This window comes from Tamandua tetradactyla, chromosome 4, assembly GCF_023851605.1.
Source record: "Tamandua tetradactyla isolate mTamTet1 chromosome 4, mTamTet1.pri, whole genome shotgun sequence".
Taxonomy (NCBI): Eukaryota; Metazoa; Chordata; class Mammalia; order Pilosa; family Myrmecophagidae; genus Tamandua; species Tamandua tetradactyla.
In genome coordinates, this window is record NC_135330.1 from 77684243 (window position 1) to 77701644 (window position 17402).

Sequence of the window (17402 nt, forward strand, 5' to 3'; positions counted from 1 at the left end):
GAGGTAACTGTCATTGGTTCTCTAGGGCCAAGTACCCTGTTTTCTATGTGTGTGTAGAATTTTAGGTCGAAAATGAGTGCTAATATCTTTCTGAAAGATTTTCTTTTAATGCATGTAGGTTTTCAAAGTGTCGCATGTTGTTTTTGCAGGCACAATTGTAAATGCCTATGATTTGACTCTCCCACCAGCTGTGTAGGGCTTGGGAAGAGAGGACTAAGTTTGGCATTCTATTGGTTAGAGCTTAGCATAGTACTTGACACACTGGATGCTCAAATGTTTGTTGAATACACATATCAAAGAAGTATTACACAAAATTAAATGATGCTTCATTCATTATATCAGGGAAATCCAAAATTGAGTACAAGAAGAGCCATTGGAGTGAAGAAAGAAACTATTTAAACTTCTGTTTACATTTTTTTTAATATATATTTAGCATTATATAATGTTACTACAGTATTATACATATATAACTTAATGCAAGAGCTAGGCATTTATAAAGATTGTTTGCTCCAAATATTTTTACTGACGGAGAATATGATTAAAAACCTTCAAGTCCTGTTTCCTTACATTATTTCTCCATTGCTAGTCTCCTACAAGTGTTTATGGAATTTACTTAATTAATCTGATTTCTGAAAGAACATAGTGAGTACAATATGAATAGACTTCTGTCATTGAAGGAAAGGGAGAGACAAATGCTGGAGCTGAGTGCCAAATCTTTTAATCCTTGCAACAACCCTGTGAGGGAGACACCCCCATTGTACAGAGGAGGGGAAAAGTCAGATAGATTAAATACCTCATCTAAACTAAAATCATTAGCAACTAGCAGTTCAGGAATTCATACCTAGCTCCGTGTGGGCTAGGACTCATTGTAGTGCTCAAGACATGTTTAACAAATGAATCAGCAGCTCTAAAACCAAGCCACAGCCCTTTCCACTGGGTTATACTGATAGTATCAGAAGCCAGTGATGAGGTGGGGTGTGAGGGTAAAAAGAATCGAAAGAACCAAACCACAGTTTCCCCCCAATAAAAGACCATAAAGGAACATTCTCAGTGTGCTTTGACAGAAACAAAAATTATATACATATAAAGGAAGATTGGTACTACATGAGTCTAATCAACACTGGAGTACTTTGGTCAAAATATCAAGAACTATCTGAAATGTAAGAGACAGCTTTTAGAATACATCACTTTTATCAGAATTGGGTAACTGCTCCTTCTAGAGCGGTATTTAGAATATAGAAATGGTTGAGAAGATAGAAGGCATACACAAAGGTGACTTTAAAAGGTTAGAAATTGAGGCCTTTGAAGGAAAAGCATTCTGGGCCCAGAGAAGAACAGGCTGATGGTCAGTTGCATGCATCTGTAAGTATACAGATGACAAGTCATCTCACCCCAAATATTTACAGGGAACAAGGCAGGAGCAATGGAGGCCACATACTGTATGGCTGACTTAAAAGTTACAAGTCAAGTTGACTGCTAAAGAAATTTTCGTCATTTCACCTTAGTGAATATATTTATTATAACAATACAATTAAAAACTGCCTGTAAAGCCTGAAAGTTAGCAAAGTATCAAAGCTAGTGAATTTAATAATTGTTCCCATGGAGTTTCTGTTGATGGGTCTGTAATGTTTGGATGAGTTATACAATAAAGACATAAATCAATCATGCATTATTATGAATTTTTGTTTATTTTTTATTTATTTCAGCATAATTACTAATTACAATTTTAGAGCCAAGATTTGTATGTAATCTGTGTTGTACTATCAGTAGTAATATAAACTGGATTGAAAAATGATGTAAAAGGAGACTGGATTAAAAAACAGTATATAGCATCTGAATATAGTTTTATCAAAAGTATAAATTAAAGTAAATTTACAGAATGAAAATTTAAAGTTATGGTATATGATTTTTAAAGCTAATTTTAAAATACTTGAAATCAAGAATATTAAAATGAAAAATACTATTATAATTAATATCACATTTTAAATTTAAATCCTTTAAATAAAGCTAACCTTTTTCATTTACTTTTCTGAAAATCAAATTAAATACTATTGCATATATTTATAAAAATAAAATTATTCACAGTTCTAGGGTTCAGAGTTCTATGCTTTGCACATTATACCCGAACTTCATACACTTAACTTTAAGAGTGATATGAATTATTTCCTATTACAAAATGTTCCTGTGATAGCATGTGTGACTATTGCAAATACCACGTTGATTCCTGTGTGCATCCACATCACAATTTGGAACAAAAAGACAGCAGCAATATAGGTGCTCAGTATCACAAGGAAACAACCATTTTTATATAAAATTGTATTGCACTCATACTATCCAAGAGGAAGAATTTTGTTCTAATCAATTAGTCTTTTCTCTTCTCTAAGCATTTTGCTGCTTAAATTCTCTTTGTCCTCAAAAGCAGTGTCTATCACAACCCTCAATCCTTAATGTCTTTTGTACTCAGTCACTTTTGTTTCACAATCACAGCGCAACAGGTGTGGGGCTTTCCCCGGGGGCTGGATGATAGTGTTAGTCATAAAAACAGATATTCCCTAGGGACAGAGGTCCCCGCATGCTCTTTAATACATTTATTTTGCATGTGTTTCTGTCCCTGTAAAGAGCTGGGACCAGGGCAGAGGCCCTTCTTTCCTAAGTTTGTCTTAAAAAAAAAAAATCTGCCCAAATCATCTTCATTAAGGATACACCTCCTCTCCAAAGGGAAGTATATACCTTTATATATATGACTATTTAAAATATTCACTGTTGATTTCATAGCTCATCTCTTTAATAATTTTGCCTGTTTAACATGTATGAAAAGCATTCGTTTCTATTCTCAATCCAATGCTGCTTCTCTGGTTATCCGACAAAAAATGATTTCTCCTCTGTTTCCTTTGAACTCCTTTAGCATTTCAAAGTTATGATACTTACCACATTTGACCCCTTATTATGGTTATTTGTGTTTTACATTTTCCCCTTTTCTATCATTCAGTCACAAATCTTTGTCTTGCACAAAGCAGACAACATATCTATTCCCAGGAAGTTTACATTGTTGTGGAGGACACAAAATCAACATATAAATATATTATCTCAGAGTGGTAATCACTATGAAGAAAATGGAGCCAGTTAAGGTGGTAGAGCTTCACAGGTGCTGTTTTAGATAAAGGTAGTCAGGGAAGGCTTCTTTGAACAGAGGTGTGAATGAGGGAGGGAGGGAGTAAATCATGGGAATAACTGGAGATAAAATTGTCTAGGATGAGGCAACTGTAACTAGAAGGATGCTGAGATGCAACTTGTTCGAGGACTAGAAGTGTTGCTAGAGAGGATTAAATGAAGAGAATTTTAGAAAGAAATAAATGATGTCAGAGAAGCAGCCAAAAGGAAAATCATAGGGGCCTTATTGGCCAAAGTGGAGGATGCAGATTGTGAGTTCCTTGAAGACAGGCGACTATGGCATATCTTAGCATCACTCAAAGCTTCTAGCAGGTTCTATTCATAGGTATCTATAACTATGTGTTTAATGAAAGCATCATTCTATCTGGCTTGCAACCGATGACACTGCTAAGACTTACCTGCAAATGTTGATTTTGTTTTGATGGGTACGATGGGAAATTTGAAGTGCAGCTAAATAACATTTATCTACCCATTTGATATATTCTAAATTATAATGATAAAACAATGATCATACAAAATCAGTAAGAGCTCTGTGGTAATCTTTTATATTTTTGTTCCTAGGATTTCCAAACTGTATTACCATCATTTGATCTTTTCTCAAAGTATGGAAAATTGTATTCAAAAGCTGGGCAAATTGTATAAAGGTATGTATTTTTGCTCAAAAGTACTTTAAACATGTTAATCACACAAATTTTAATGGGTTTGACTTAACTATCAAGTATTTTTAAAACCCATGCCTTTACATTTATACATAGTAAGACTTCATGATTTTTTTTAATTCCAATCTGATGGTTTTCAACGCTGAAAAATCATGAATTTTGTTTTTCAAATCTCTTCTCCAAAATTGATACCAAAATATTTTAAGAAATAGAACTGACAAAAATCTGAAGTACTCATTCTCTGTAAATTAAAGTAATACAATAAATAATTTTACACAATACAGTGCTGAAACAATGGTGTCAAAGAGCTAAAATACTCAGTGTTGTGTCAATACAGTGTCATTAACAATCTCGTACTCAATGTCTGGTTATTTTAAGTATTGGTATCTTAGGGGTTCCAAAGAAATGAGTCTAGTTTCTCTAATGAGCAAATTTAACCAATATAGAGAAGAACAAAAATACCAAGAAAAAAATCAGTAATCACAAAATAAGCTCTCAATGAATGTTGTTATTCAATTGCTAAGGTATTTTAGAATAGAGATGTGGTTCCAATCCAAGTAAGACTCATAGAAGGTATTCTGACATTTTCAACCCAATTTAAAGGAGTATTAGAAAACATCTGCAAAGATCAATACTATCGAAGGAGAAAGGGCCAGAATGAAAATCATGCTAGTTGGAATTTCCATTATCCTCTTAAATCAGGAACCAAGGGAAAAGGACTGGTTTGTTGGAAAGAGCCATTGGTGGATTCAAGAAAGTCAGATCCCTTGGATTTAGTGTAAATATCTCCTCTACCCACTTATAACTTTGAATGCTGCAAATGGGAAGTTAATGTGCTATATGTAGATACAAATATCTACCTCTTAGCTACTCCAAAGGAACACCTGAGGGCAATAGGAAGTATTCTGAGCTAATAGGAAAAAATATATGGAATACCAAGTGGAATGACTACTTCGAGGATTTTTAATTTATTATTACATATTGGTGGATTTATCTAGTATTTTTTGCCCACAGCATGAAGAAGTCTAAATAAAGTGTTCCATATTTGTGTGTAACTTAAGATTTTAATTCAGATTCTTTAAGACTGCAGAGAAAATAAGTTCAAAGCAGCAAAGCCAAATAGAAAAAGGACTGTTAAATAGTTCAGGCACACACAAAAAATCACTTTTAAAATATCTTCATTAACATACATTTGTTAATGTTAATATTTTCATTAACATGGAACTCTGGAAAAGAAACCAGTGTCACGTCATCATGTGAAAATATATAAGTACTCAATGCAAAAGGATACTGTTGGTTCACAAATGGGTATATATTTTGAGTTATGCTAAGACTTTATTCTGGTTAAGTAACATAATGATCATAGTCAATCATTTAGGAAAACAATGAAAATTATGCCAGTGATATTAGTTAATGTTTATTTGGTGAAATTCATCCAGCATAAGCAGGAATACTCTAAAGCAGCAGCAGCTGTGTGATTTCTGACTATATGGAAATATTAACAGCAGCTTAATAGATAAATTGGGAATATTGTCCCTGACCAAGGAACTTACTTTATGAGTCTAGACTCTTGTTCAGTTCATTTAAAACTTCTTTCCTGAAGTTTTCTGATAGAGAACCAACAACTCATTTTTTTAAAAATTATTTAATATTGGAAGATCATCATCTCTTAAGGACAGACATCACTTTTTCTTAAATCAGCCAAAATAATTCAGAATCCAGTCTACTTCATTGGTTATCAAAATGGATAGCATGGATGGATTTTGAATGGTCACAATCTGGAAATATGGACTGAGACAGTTAAACAACCTCTGAATATGGAGAGAGCTGTGGAGGGAGTAGGAAGGTTGTGCATTGAACAGCAAATATATGGGCAATTTATGGTGGGAGAAGTTCTGGGAAACAGTTCTCAGCCTCTGAACCAGCGACTAATCTCTCAGGCAGTGGCTATCTCTTGTTGTGCAGAACCTGTATGAAAAAGCTTCAAGTAAGAGTAAAAATTATGATAGATGTAGGAATGAAAGGCTACATAGGGTTCTCATGGGGAAGGCACAAAGGGGAGAGATTTCCCACAAGACTAACTAAAGGGTATTATGTACTCATTGATAGAGCCATTGCAGTTATTAATACGCAACAAGTTAGAACTTTACATAAGTCTGGCCAGATGGCAAACACATTTTACATAGGGGAAAATTCACAAAAACATAAAAAGAGGAACAACCTGTGCTCTTAGAATAGTTAGCTCCAAGAAAAGCAATATTGTTGCAAGAAATAGAAGAAAAGCATAAGAGAAATCTAATATTTTTTGAGAGACTTTGTATCAGTGAAATAGATGGGCTATCACACAAAAAAGAGAAATATGAAACATAGAAAAAATTTGCTAGAGATGGAAAACTAAAAGTCTAAATGAATGCGTAGGATCAATTAGAAGACCCAAATAAAGCACTCTCTCGGAGCTAAGAAGAAAAATGCAAAAAAGGTGCAAACTAAGAAAACATTGACACCTAAAAAGAATAAAATTAAAATAGGAATTCCAGAGGGCAGAATAGATGGAAGAGAAACATTAATCAAAGAAATTACCCCTTACCACCAAAAAAATAATTTGTGTTCATATTAAAAGGGTTCTCTAAGTGGTGATCAAGATTTATGTTTAAAGGCACAGCTTGACTCCAAAGCAATAAAAACTCTCACAAAAGAGAAAGAACAGTTTGCTTACAAAAGAATAAGAAATGCCAGAAAGCAATGAATCACAGACTACAGAATTTTGAAATAAAAAGGATTATAACCCTCAAATTCTATACTTAGCCAAACTAACAGTATGCTTGAAGGAGAAGGAACACCTTTAGATAGATGTAGTTTAGAATTCATATTTACTGCACATATAATGTCTAAAAACAATGTTCAAGTACTCATGACAAACCAAGAAAGCAGGAGTCAGAGAAAGAAAAACTGGAAAAAGATACTGTGTTGAAGAAAAGTAATACAATTAGTAAAACTCTTTTTTAAGACTATACAATCATTGCTAATGTAGTTAAGAAGCCTAAAGCAACTGTTAAGAAGAAATTCACAAAATAGTAGGTACCTAATTTAAAAAATAATAATCTGGAAGTAAAATTCCAGATTTATGAATAGGCAGTACAGACAGGAATTGTAATGTTCCAATAAATAATAGGGATAGATGTTCATCTCACCAGCAATTGAAGGAATGCATGTTAAAACAAAAATGCACTTTTATTTAAAAATATATTTTAGTTATTGATTTGTCTTTGCCTCTCAGACTGGTAAAGGTATGAAAGTTTCATATAAAGCATTGTTGGTTATGATGTGATGACGTGGATATCATCTTTACATATGGTGGGAGTATAAACTTGTACAATCTTTCCAAAGGATAATTTGGAAATTTATATTCAAACCTTGAAACAGTTTATGGTCTCTGACCCAGCAATTGCACTTCTAGGAATTTATACTAAAGAAATAATTGGGATGGGCAGTGGTGGCTCAGGGGCAGCGTTCTCGCCTGCCATGCCAGAGACCCGGGTTCGATTCCCAGTGCCTGCCCATATTGAAAAGAAAAAAAAAAGAGAAAGAGTTGGACAAAATTTCAAAGTGATATCATACCTCTTTATAAAAGTGAAAGTTTGAAAGCAACTAGAATGCTCATTAGCCTTTACTAAATAAAATCAATGATGAAACACACAATGCAATATTATGCAGACATTAAAAATGTTAGCTTAAATGTTTACCTATTAATTTTAAAAGATGCCTACAATATATTTCAAAGAAAAGAATGCTGTATTCAAAGCAGCCTGTTTAGTTTGATTCTATTAAAAAAAAATTCGTGTATATGTATGTAAAAATCCATGGCATGGGGTGGTGTGACAGTGGCTCAGTGGCAGAGTTCTCGCCTGCCATGCCAGAGACCTGGGTTCAATCCCCGGTGCCTACCCACACACACACACACACACACACACACACACAAAGTCCATGGCATGCCTGCATAAATATACACTTGCATACATTTATGTATGTATTAAATATGTATCTGTATACATTTGTTTATTGCAGAATGTTAGTGATGTTTAGCTCTGGGTGGTAAGATATTTTTCTGTTCCCATTTTTCTCTCATGCTTATTGTTTACATAATCAGACCAAAGCAAAGCATTAAAACTCAATAGGGACTATTTGCTCTTCTTTACCAATACAAAAACATCTTGACTTTATTAGTTATAATACTTTATTTATAGACAATTATCTTTTTCTCTGAGGGCAAAATAATTAAATTATTTATACAGAAAGACAAGGATGAATAGCAAATATTTCACATTATTTTGAATTAAAAATTGTGTTCAATGCAAAGACAGAATACAAGTGGTAAAAAAATTCAATTCCCGGTGCCTGCCCATGCAGGAAAAAAAAAAAAGTGGTAAAAATTTTTTTAATGCCATGCCAGAGATATGGGTTCAATTTCCAGTGCCTGCCCATGTAAAAAAAAGTTAAAAAAATTTTTGATGTTTACTAATTCTTCTCTTGAATTTAAAACTAGTTTGTGAATTGAAAATATTATCTCTGACTATTCTATTGGAAATGAATGTCTAGTGTTTAATTTTGATAAAGTGAGGAGTAGCGGACTTTGTTGAACTCTTCTATTAAGATTCAGTTTCACCAAATACTCCAGAGTGCTTCTGCCATTCGTAAAGAAGGCCAAGACAGGGATACTTGCACCAAACTGTTGAATAAAGATGCTGTAGTAATTTTTAGAGCTATCTATTTGATTGCTTCAGCTTCAAGGTAGTTCATCACTTCAATGTAATTCACTCAACATTGCCTCTTATACCCATGCCGCATTTTCCCATCAGTCCGATTAGAAGTAGTGATGCCTTTGTCAGATTAAGCTTACTTTCTTTTAGTATGTCTAATCTAATATAAACAGAGCTTACGTATACGTAATCATTAATGCACAATGATTACATCCACTGATATTGTTCAACATGAATTAGATTTTAAATACATACGTATTTTAAAATCTACTCTCTGACTCGGATAATACCACTTTATACCTAGGCATATATTATATATAATAACATATATATTGTTAGAACAGTTGTGGGCTTACAGAAAAATCATGCATAAAGTTCAGGATTCCAATGTACCACCCTTTTATTGACACCTTGCTTTGGTCTGGAACATTTTTTGCAATTGATGTCAGCACATTTTAAAATTATTATTTGATATTTGTTACAATTGATGACAGTACATTTTTAAATGTACTATTTAATGTCCTTAGGCACACTTTAATTCGCTCTATTAACTACAGTCCATGGTTTAGCTTTGGACTCACTGTTTATATAGTGTATTTCCATGTATTTTTAATAATATTTTAATTCTATTACCACATACGACTTACCGTTTCCATTTTAACTACATTCAGATATAGATTTCATTGCTGTTAATTACATTCACAATATTGTGCTGCCATCACTACCATCCATTACCTAAACATTTTCACCCTTCCAAATAAGAACCTTGTACATTTTAAGCCTAACTTCCCATCCCCTGTCCCCATCCCATTCCGTGGTAACCTACATTCCAGATTTTGACTCTATGAGTTTGCTTATTCTAATTAACTCATATCAGTGAGATCATACAATATTTTGGCCTTTTGTATTTGGCTTATTCCACTCAACATAATGTCTCCAAGATTCATCTATGTTGTCACATATTCATAACTCCATTCTTTGTATATACATTTTGTTTATCATTCATTGATTTATAGACACTGGGGCTGCTTCCATCTTTTGACAAGTATGAATAATGCTGCTTTGAACATAGGTGTGCAAGTATCTGTCACCTCCCTGCTTTGAATTCTTCTGAGTATATGTGGAAGTAGTGGGATTGCTGGGTCAGATGGTAACTCTATACTTAACTTTCTGAGGAACACCAAACTGTCTTCCACAGGAGCTACATCATTTTCCATTGCCACCAATAATGAATGAGTGTTCCTATTTCTCCACATTCTCTCCATTACTTGTAATTTTACATTTTTTTAATATAAGCCATTCTAAAGAATATGAAATGATATCTCATTGTGATTCTGATTTGAATTTCCCTGATGACTAATGATGTTCTGCATATTTTCATATACTTTTTTGCCATCTGTCTATCTTCTTTGGAGAGATGGCTGTTCAATTCTATTGCCCATTTTCAAATTGGATTGTTTGTCTTTTTGTTACATTGAAAGATTTCTTTATATATTCAGTATAGTAAACCTTAATCAGATATGTGGCTTCCAAATATTTTCTCCCACTGTGTAGGTTGTTGGTTTTTTTACTTTCATGATAAATTCTTGTTTACCACTCTTTTTAAACCTTTTAATTTTTCTTTAGAACTAGTCACATTTTGTAATCTTTGGTAATTTGTTTAAAAGGAGTCTTGTCTAATTCAGAATTAACTGTGTTCTATCACGGTGCTTTGCCATCCTTTTAGTCTCATTCATCTATCCAAGCAGAAGATTCTTTTTAAAAATTAAAGTGGAGAGAAATTGGAAGATAAGGTGAAATCATTAGTTATAAGTTTATGAATAGAACAATGGATCCAATTCAGTCTGGCATCAATGTGAATTTTCTTGCATTATCATACTATATAAAATTGCTTCTCAATTTTCTCAAATTCTTCTTTGTGGGCTTTGAGCCAAACTGTCTTCTTTGTAAAAAGTGACTCAGTTTTGAGGACTGATGAGATAAGTTTGAATTAAGCTATTTTTTTGCATGGAAAGCAACCTTTTCTCTATTTCCTCAGATATTTGGTATATGAATAACTCCAAGAGCTGAGAAAAATAAATAACACTAAAAAATAAGTATGTTTAGCATTTTAATTGGAAAAGGGGAGAGATTCCATTGTTTTTTTCCAGAGGGAATAAGATCTTAGCAACTCTCTGGGAAGAAGGTATACAAAGGGAGCATAATAACCAGATATGTAAGCTATATATGGGCCTGTTAGGAGTTTATGTTTTCACTCAACAGTTATTAAACCTTATCATTTAGCTTGACATTGTGTGAATTTTTAACCCTTTTCACTTTAGTCATGGTGAGTTGACCCCCAAAAAAGACCCATCAAGATATTCTTTAGTCTCTTTCTCTTGGTTAAACTGACCTCTGAATAAAAGTGATAAAAGCCATCCACCCACCTAAAGGAATGGGCTTAGTGTTTTTCCACAACTGAGGCGGGTTTGCTGGATACTCTCTCACTTTCTTTGTGTTCAGTGGCACAGACCATCAAGAATGCTGATCAGGACTGCTGATCAGAGAATCAGAGAACATGTAAATCCATCAAAAGCTATATGGGAGTCGCGGGCCTCATGGACATTAACTGAGTAGCTGTAAGTGAGGAAATTTAGACAGAGGTTCTGAGGACTCTTGCTTCATTGCTTTTTTCTTCTTCTTCTTTCATTTTATTGTTTTGTTCTAGAACATAGAAGACCAAATGTAAACACAAGGTTAAGATGTGAAGTGAATATGCAATGGAAGAGCACACTGCCTGGAGTCCTGGATTCTACTTCCAGGGCTGCTGAGTAATCTTGACATGAGTTTCTAACCTCTGCTAATTTTCCTGCCTCTCTCATGTGTCAGAAGAATTATTCAGAACCATCTCTTCATTCATTCAAAAACCTTACATTTCTAAAGAGGAAATACAAATAAATAACATACAGGAAATATACCTAAACAATACTCATTATTTGAAATGAGTCAATAAATTACAATATTTTACAGCCAACCACTCGTGATTTTTTTTTTTAATTTCCTGAATTTCTTTTGGAAGAAATGCTTAAACTTGGATCTTTCACATTTGAGAATTTCTGTCAAAACCGTAATGTGTTGTTGTTTCATTTTAAAAAAGATTTATCTTTTAGAGAAACATACTGAAATATTTATAGGTACAATAATATAATTCCTGGGATTTAATTCAGGGGGCAGGGAAGAAGGCAGAAGTATATATGAAAAAAAGATTATTCAAGTTGATTATTTTTAAATCTGGTGTTTGGCATATGTGGGTTCATAATGCTGGCTTTTTGTTTCTTTTTTGTAAAGTTTGAAATTTTCAAACATAAAATAAAATAAATGCTTATCCATCATGGTTGGACTGTGAGCCATTTCCTTCCATGGTTTGTTTAAATGGCGACAATGGGCCCTAACTTAATTTTTGTGACTTCATAACTTAATAATCTTCACTGACTCTGTGGACACTGCCTTTCTCTATAGCTGCCACTTGAGTCTGTCACCTTCCCTCTGCTAGACTAGAAGCTCCTCCCACCCTGTCTTCTCTCCAGTTCCCTCCTGAATTCATTCTGCTCATCACAAGCTCACTGATATTTTGTAAACAAATCTGATGACATTATTTTCCTTCACATTGCAATTAGGACAATTGTACAAAACATTAACAGGTTTTCAAGTCCTTATATGGAATGGACCTTGCCTACCTCTCTAAAATCATTGTTTCACACTTTCTCCTTCACTTCGTATTCTCTGGACTTCATTCAGTTTCATAAAATCACTTCCTCCGAGAGGCTCCTCCTGATTCCTTAAATTAAAATCCTCTGCCTTGGTCCTCCTGTAGCCCTCCCATTTCTCCTTTCATACAAGCTCGCCCTTGTAATACTTTATCTAAAGTCTCACTAGTCCTATAAACTCATCAGTGACAAAATCATGCTTGTCTCTCATGTGCCCATCCCATCCTTAAAGCCTGGCATATAACAATGGCTCAGTAGCATTTATTGCTATTACTCCTGCAACTGCTGTTTTGCCAACCAGAGTTAATTTCATGTATGCAACCCTTGTGGTTGCTAAGGTTTCTGATACTTAATATTGTTCTTTCTTTCTTTCATTTATGCATATTTTGTCTCATGCAGTGCCTAATACATGATAGAATGGTTTCTATATGAAAATCAAATGTCTGTCTGACTAGATTGTAACATTTTAGAGTATGTCTTCTACCGCTCTGAAACCTGATGACAATTAGCAATCTTTTAGACATTTTAGAAATGCTTGGTGAGTATTGGTTGGTTCTGACCTTAGTACAAATTTGTAAGACAACTGGCTAGGATTAGAGAGAGTCTGATCATTGCCAACCTCAAAGCTGTATGAGCAATCTTGTTATTCAATCCATAACCTTGCCCTTGTCGATAAAATGTCTATGCCAGAATTTCCAAAACCCTGTGATATAATGAGGTATTCTGTAAGGGGTTATAATTTGTAAGGTTTTGTGTGAAAAATTTTCATTTTGAAGCAATTTTCGGTGTCACTTTTTAAACTTTTTTAGACAGTTACAATGCATGTAGAGTCAAATTTGGTAAATATGATGGGGGCTATAATGAATTTGAACTTGGAGGAAATTCAAATGAGTAAAAATAAAATGTTAACATTTATACCAAGGAGGTATTTGCTGGCATTTGAGATAGGGGAATAGAGAGAATAGAAAATGTTATTATTAGAATTATATAAAATAATAGAAGAGAATAAGGAATTATTTCTCTTTCACAAAGTACAGGAAGCTGAGTAGAAATAGCTAAATTCAAAACCGAGCAGAGTTCCTTGAAACCTTCATTATGCATTGAGTCTATCCCAGATGGCAGAATGGATAGTTCAACTTATCAAACTTCATTCCCCTATAGACAGTTAATGAAAGAAAAGATCTCGGTGACTTTTGAGGGGTGGGTGGGGGTACAGAGGCGTAATGTATAACCTAGACTCCTGTTGTAGTAGTTCCTAATTCTAGTTCCTAACTCTCTAGTCTCTTCCTTAACTATTTTCTCTTTTATATGGTATGGATTACTAATTTCTACATTTTAGTGAAACTGATAATTGTATTTCTTAATAATCACCATCTTGAGAGACTACAATCTTATTTTAATGGGCTGCCAGTACTTAAAATATGTGGGGAATTCCTTTTTTTGAAATTGGTTTCAGGATTCGTTTAGGAAATGCTGCATTGCCTCAATATTAAAGTTATCATTCAAGTCCTCAGAACTCTAGATACAAAAACTATCTGACTTCTCTGATCAAAGAACTGTGAATTGATCCACACTCGAAAGGCAGGATCATATTTAGTGATCTTCTTGCCTTCCTATTATATCAGTGGATCCAGGAAAAATAGTTCCTGTCGTCATATATTATTGGAAATAGCTAAGCATTTCGTGTTTCAGAATTTCAGTTTTATTTCTCTCACCAAGACCCTTGTTCTTGAGTACTTAAGCATTCTACAATGGAGGTGTCCCCCCCACATATACACATAATTTGCCATTAACCAAAGAGATGCCCAGATTATAAAAATGCCTTTTTTTTTTTTTTTATAATCTGGGTACCTCTTTGGTTAATGGCAAATTAAAAGGAGAGAGATGACTGAGATGGAATCTTAGTAGTGAATGTAATTGGGGAAAGCAGCCCTTTTCTTCTGAGAAACTACTTAGCTGCACATCAACCTATATGCAATTTCTTTCCTGCATTCTTAACACGAATCACTTAAGAAAACTAGCTAGAACTAGTTTTTGACGAAAACTAGTGAAAGCTTGGTCACCACCTTATTCACCAAACTTGAATCTGAATGAATATTGACCATAAAAGCAGCAAGAATCCATAGTGGGGGTGCAAGGGTAGTCCAGTGGTAGAGTTCTTGCCTGCCATACAGGAGACGTGTATTCGATTCCCGGTCCATGCACTCCCCACCAAAAAAAAAACATTCAGCAAATGGTGCTGCAATAACAGGATACTCACATGGATAAAGAATAAAATGTGACCCCCCACCATACAGCATACAAAAAAAAAAAAAGAATAACACCATAGCAGGCGTTTAAAGGAGAATATCTTCAAAGCCTTCAGAATTGGTCTCTCCAGTCCTGCAATCAAAAGACTTATCAACTTTGTTGTATTTAAACATATAAAGTCTTTTTTTCCCCCCCACTGATGTCTAATTTCTTTGAGGCGAAATACTGTCTCTTTTGATAAATGCCCTGTCCCCAGCATCTTACACAGTACCTGGCACAGAGTGAAATGGCGATGATGAATGTTGTTGCGTAAAGAATTTCCAAAACTGTTTTAAGAAATAGAAGCTATAAAATAGCAGATAGATAACTCTTATAAAGACACCAGTGCTCATTTGAATGTCCACATTCTGAGGTGTTATTTTCAACAAATCTCATTCATTTATAGTCATATATGATTTTTGATATTGATTTTTATATGCACCAAGTTGGATGAATCCTTAAGGTCAGGTAATAATTGCCACTTGGGTAAAGTGTTCCTTTTGGGAAATAAATATAATCTTTCATATCTGTAAACCTTTTAGTAATTATCCTTATTATTCAATATGTCATAATGGCTATAAACTCAAGATAGTATTCTTAGGACATTTTGAATTTTATTATCGATTGTATTATTCCTTTTACTAAGGTCTCTAAAATTTATGGACTCATAGCCACATGGTATTCATTTCATGTACTAACCTATTTTCAGTTTCATTTTCTTTCCCAGTTCTTATTTTAACTTTGCCCTGATTTGCTTGTCCATTAAATCTTCTTTTCCATTGTTAGCTAGCTCAAATTTTAGGAACCAGATGGTAGATAGATAAATTGATAAAATCATATGCAGAACTTATTTAAAATAATAGCAAGCTTTGAAAAATGTCAAAATTGGCAGATCAGTTGAATTGACTTGGTCCGAATTCCAGTTTATAATATACCACTACATAAAGCATCAGGACACATTTTTACTGAAAAATTGAGTGAGTGAATGAATGAACCACTGGAATGTTTTTGTGTTGGTCTGTTTTCCACTAATTAAATTAAGTTCCAGTTTAGCTCCTGCCTTAATTTAGGCTTATTTAACCACAACTTACCACATCTTTTGTGCTACATTTTCAAAGCACAAAACTTTCTGACTTTTATGCTGATTATTCCCAACAAATGATTGCAAAGGAGAGTAATGGTTTTAATTTTGACTAACAATGTGGCTGAGTATTTGATGCGCCCTATAGAGAGTTCACAATGCCAAAACATATCTGTTCTTCCTCTGTGAAATTCAAAATTTTCTCTGTGAGAATGAAAGAAAATTCCAAGTTGGTCTGGGATTTGTGCTTTGCTTGTTTCCTTTGAGTTCCTGTGTCCTCAGCAGGCTCAGAGAAACAGCACAGGAGGGTACTGCTGAGCACTCTTCCATTTCTTAACACTTCAACTCATTAATGAAGAAATCACCTTACTGCTGGTACTAGCAGATACAGTCACTTATCAGTACATTGAGTTCAGTTTATAGTTCTCAGCTTCATATTCTTGATCATGGGGTGCAGTGAGGCAGGTCATTAGCATACTGCGGCATTAAGCAATCCGTGCCACAAAGTGACACGTCTGTGCATTAAAAAAAAATCCTTATATTAAGAGATAACGAAACTGCACATACTGGTTGGAATAAATCACTGAACCAAGTAGAGGCAAAACATACAATGTGTGTTTAATGTTAACTTTAAAAGTTAATTTGCTGCCTTGTAGGGAAGATCATAAAACCATACAAATTACAAGTAAAGCCCAAGCCCCTATTATAAAATCTAATAATGATTATTTAGTAGGTTTGAATTATTCTATACTTAACCTATTTGTCAGATTGAAATTAGTCTATGCTGGTTAATGTATTTTCAAGGCACTTATATTTCATTGCAAACAACCTAACAAATTAGTTTTCATACCTCTCTCAATGTGAAAATAACCATTTGAATGAAAGAAATATGGAAATTAAGTTTAAAAATTTTTTACAAAGACTAATCTTCCACTAATACTTAAAATTAATACATATTTACAATTAATAAGTTGAATACTTATTAATCTCAGTGACCAGGACAAAAAACAAACGTTTTGTGAGAGAAGCCTGGGTAAGTTGACTCATTCATTTCCCAACAATGATTCAACACAGAATCCTTCATTTGTTAAGCATTCCTGTATTAAAAGTAATGTAAGCAGAGACACATACATTCCTGTATTAAAAATAATGTGAGCAGAGACACGTATTAGGAAATGGATGTGAACTCACTATTCTCAGAGAGTTAAGTCCATTTGATATGAAGAATCTGAAGATTAAAGAGGAAAAAGGGTTAATTGCTACAATAATTTTTTAAAAGTTTGCTGCATGCCTAAGAGTGGGACTAGAATGGGATGGGAATAGTTAAGATATTTGGAAGAGGCAAATGTTGTTCTAACAGTGAAAATGATCTTGAACGGACTGAATTGGAATATATAAGTAGATAGAGTTTATCTGGAAAATACAATTACGTAAAAAAGGAAAGCAAATAAACAGAACTGACCAAGATGTATGCAGAAGAAATTTCTTAAATTCTTGATTGAATAGATAGCAAAAAAAGAGAGATTAGAATAGTTTGATTCCAAGTAAGATTAAATAGGGAATTTAAACTAAGACAGATATTCATTAATATAAAATAAACCAGCTCTAGCAAACTATTAGCTTTTCATCTCTTCATTTCCTTGCTTGCCTTATAATATACAAATATTTTTAAGTATTTATGACACAAACGTAATATAGC

At 33.7% G+C, this 17402-nt stretch overlaps 1 protein-coding gene across 1 annotated transcript in view; it reads left to right on the forward strand.

Moving 5' to 3' along the window:
• Nucleotides 1-11617, forward strand: part of SPATA17 (spermatogenesis associated 17) — a 312689-nt gene extending 301072 nt beyond the window's left edge. Inside the window, exons 10-11 of the mRNA XM_077157846.1 lie at nucleotides 3733-3815; nucleotides 11295-11617. Of these exons, the coding sequence (XP_077013961.1) occupies nucleotides 3733-3813 (81 nt within the window). The 3' untranslated portion in view covers nucleotides 3814-3815; nucleotides 11295-11617. The remainder of the gene's footprint in view (nucleotides 1-3732; nucleotides 3816-11294) is intronic.
• The last annotated feature ends 5785 nt before the right edge of the window (nucleotides 11618-17402 follow it).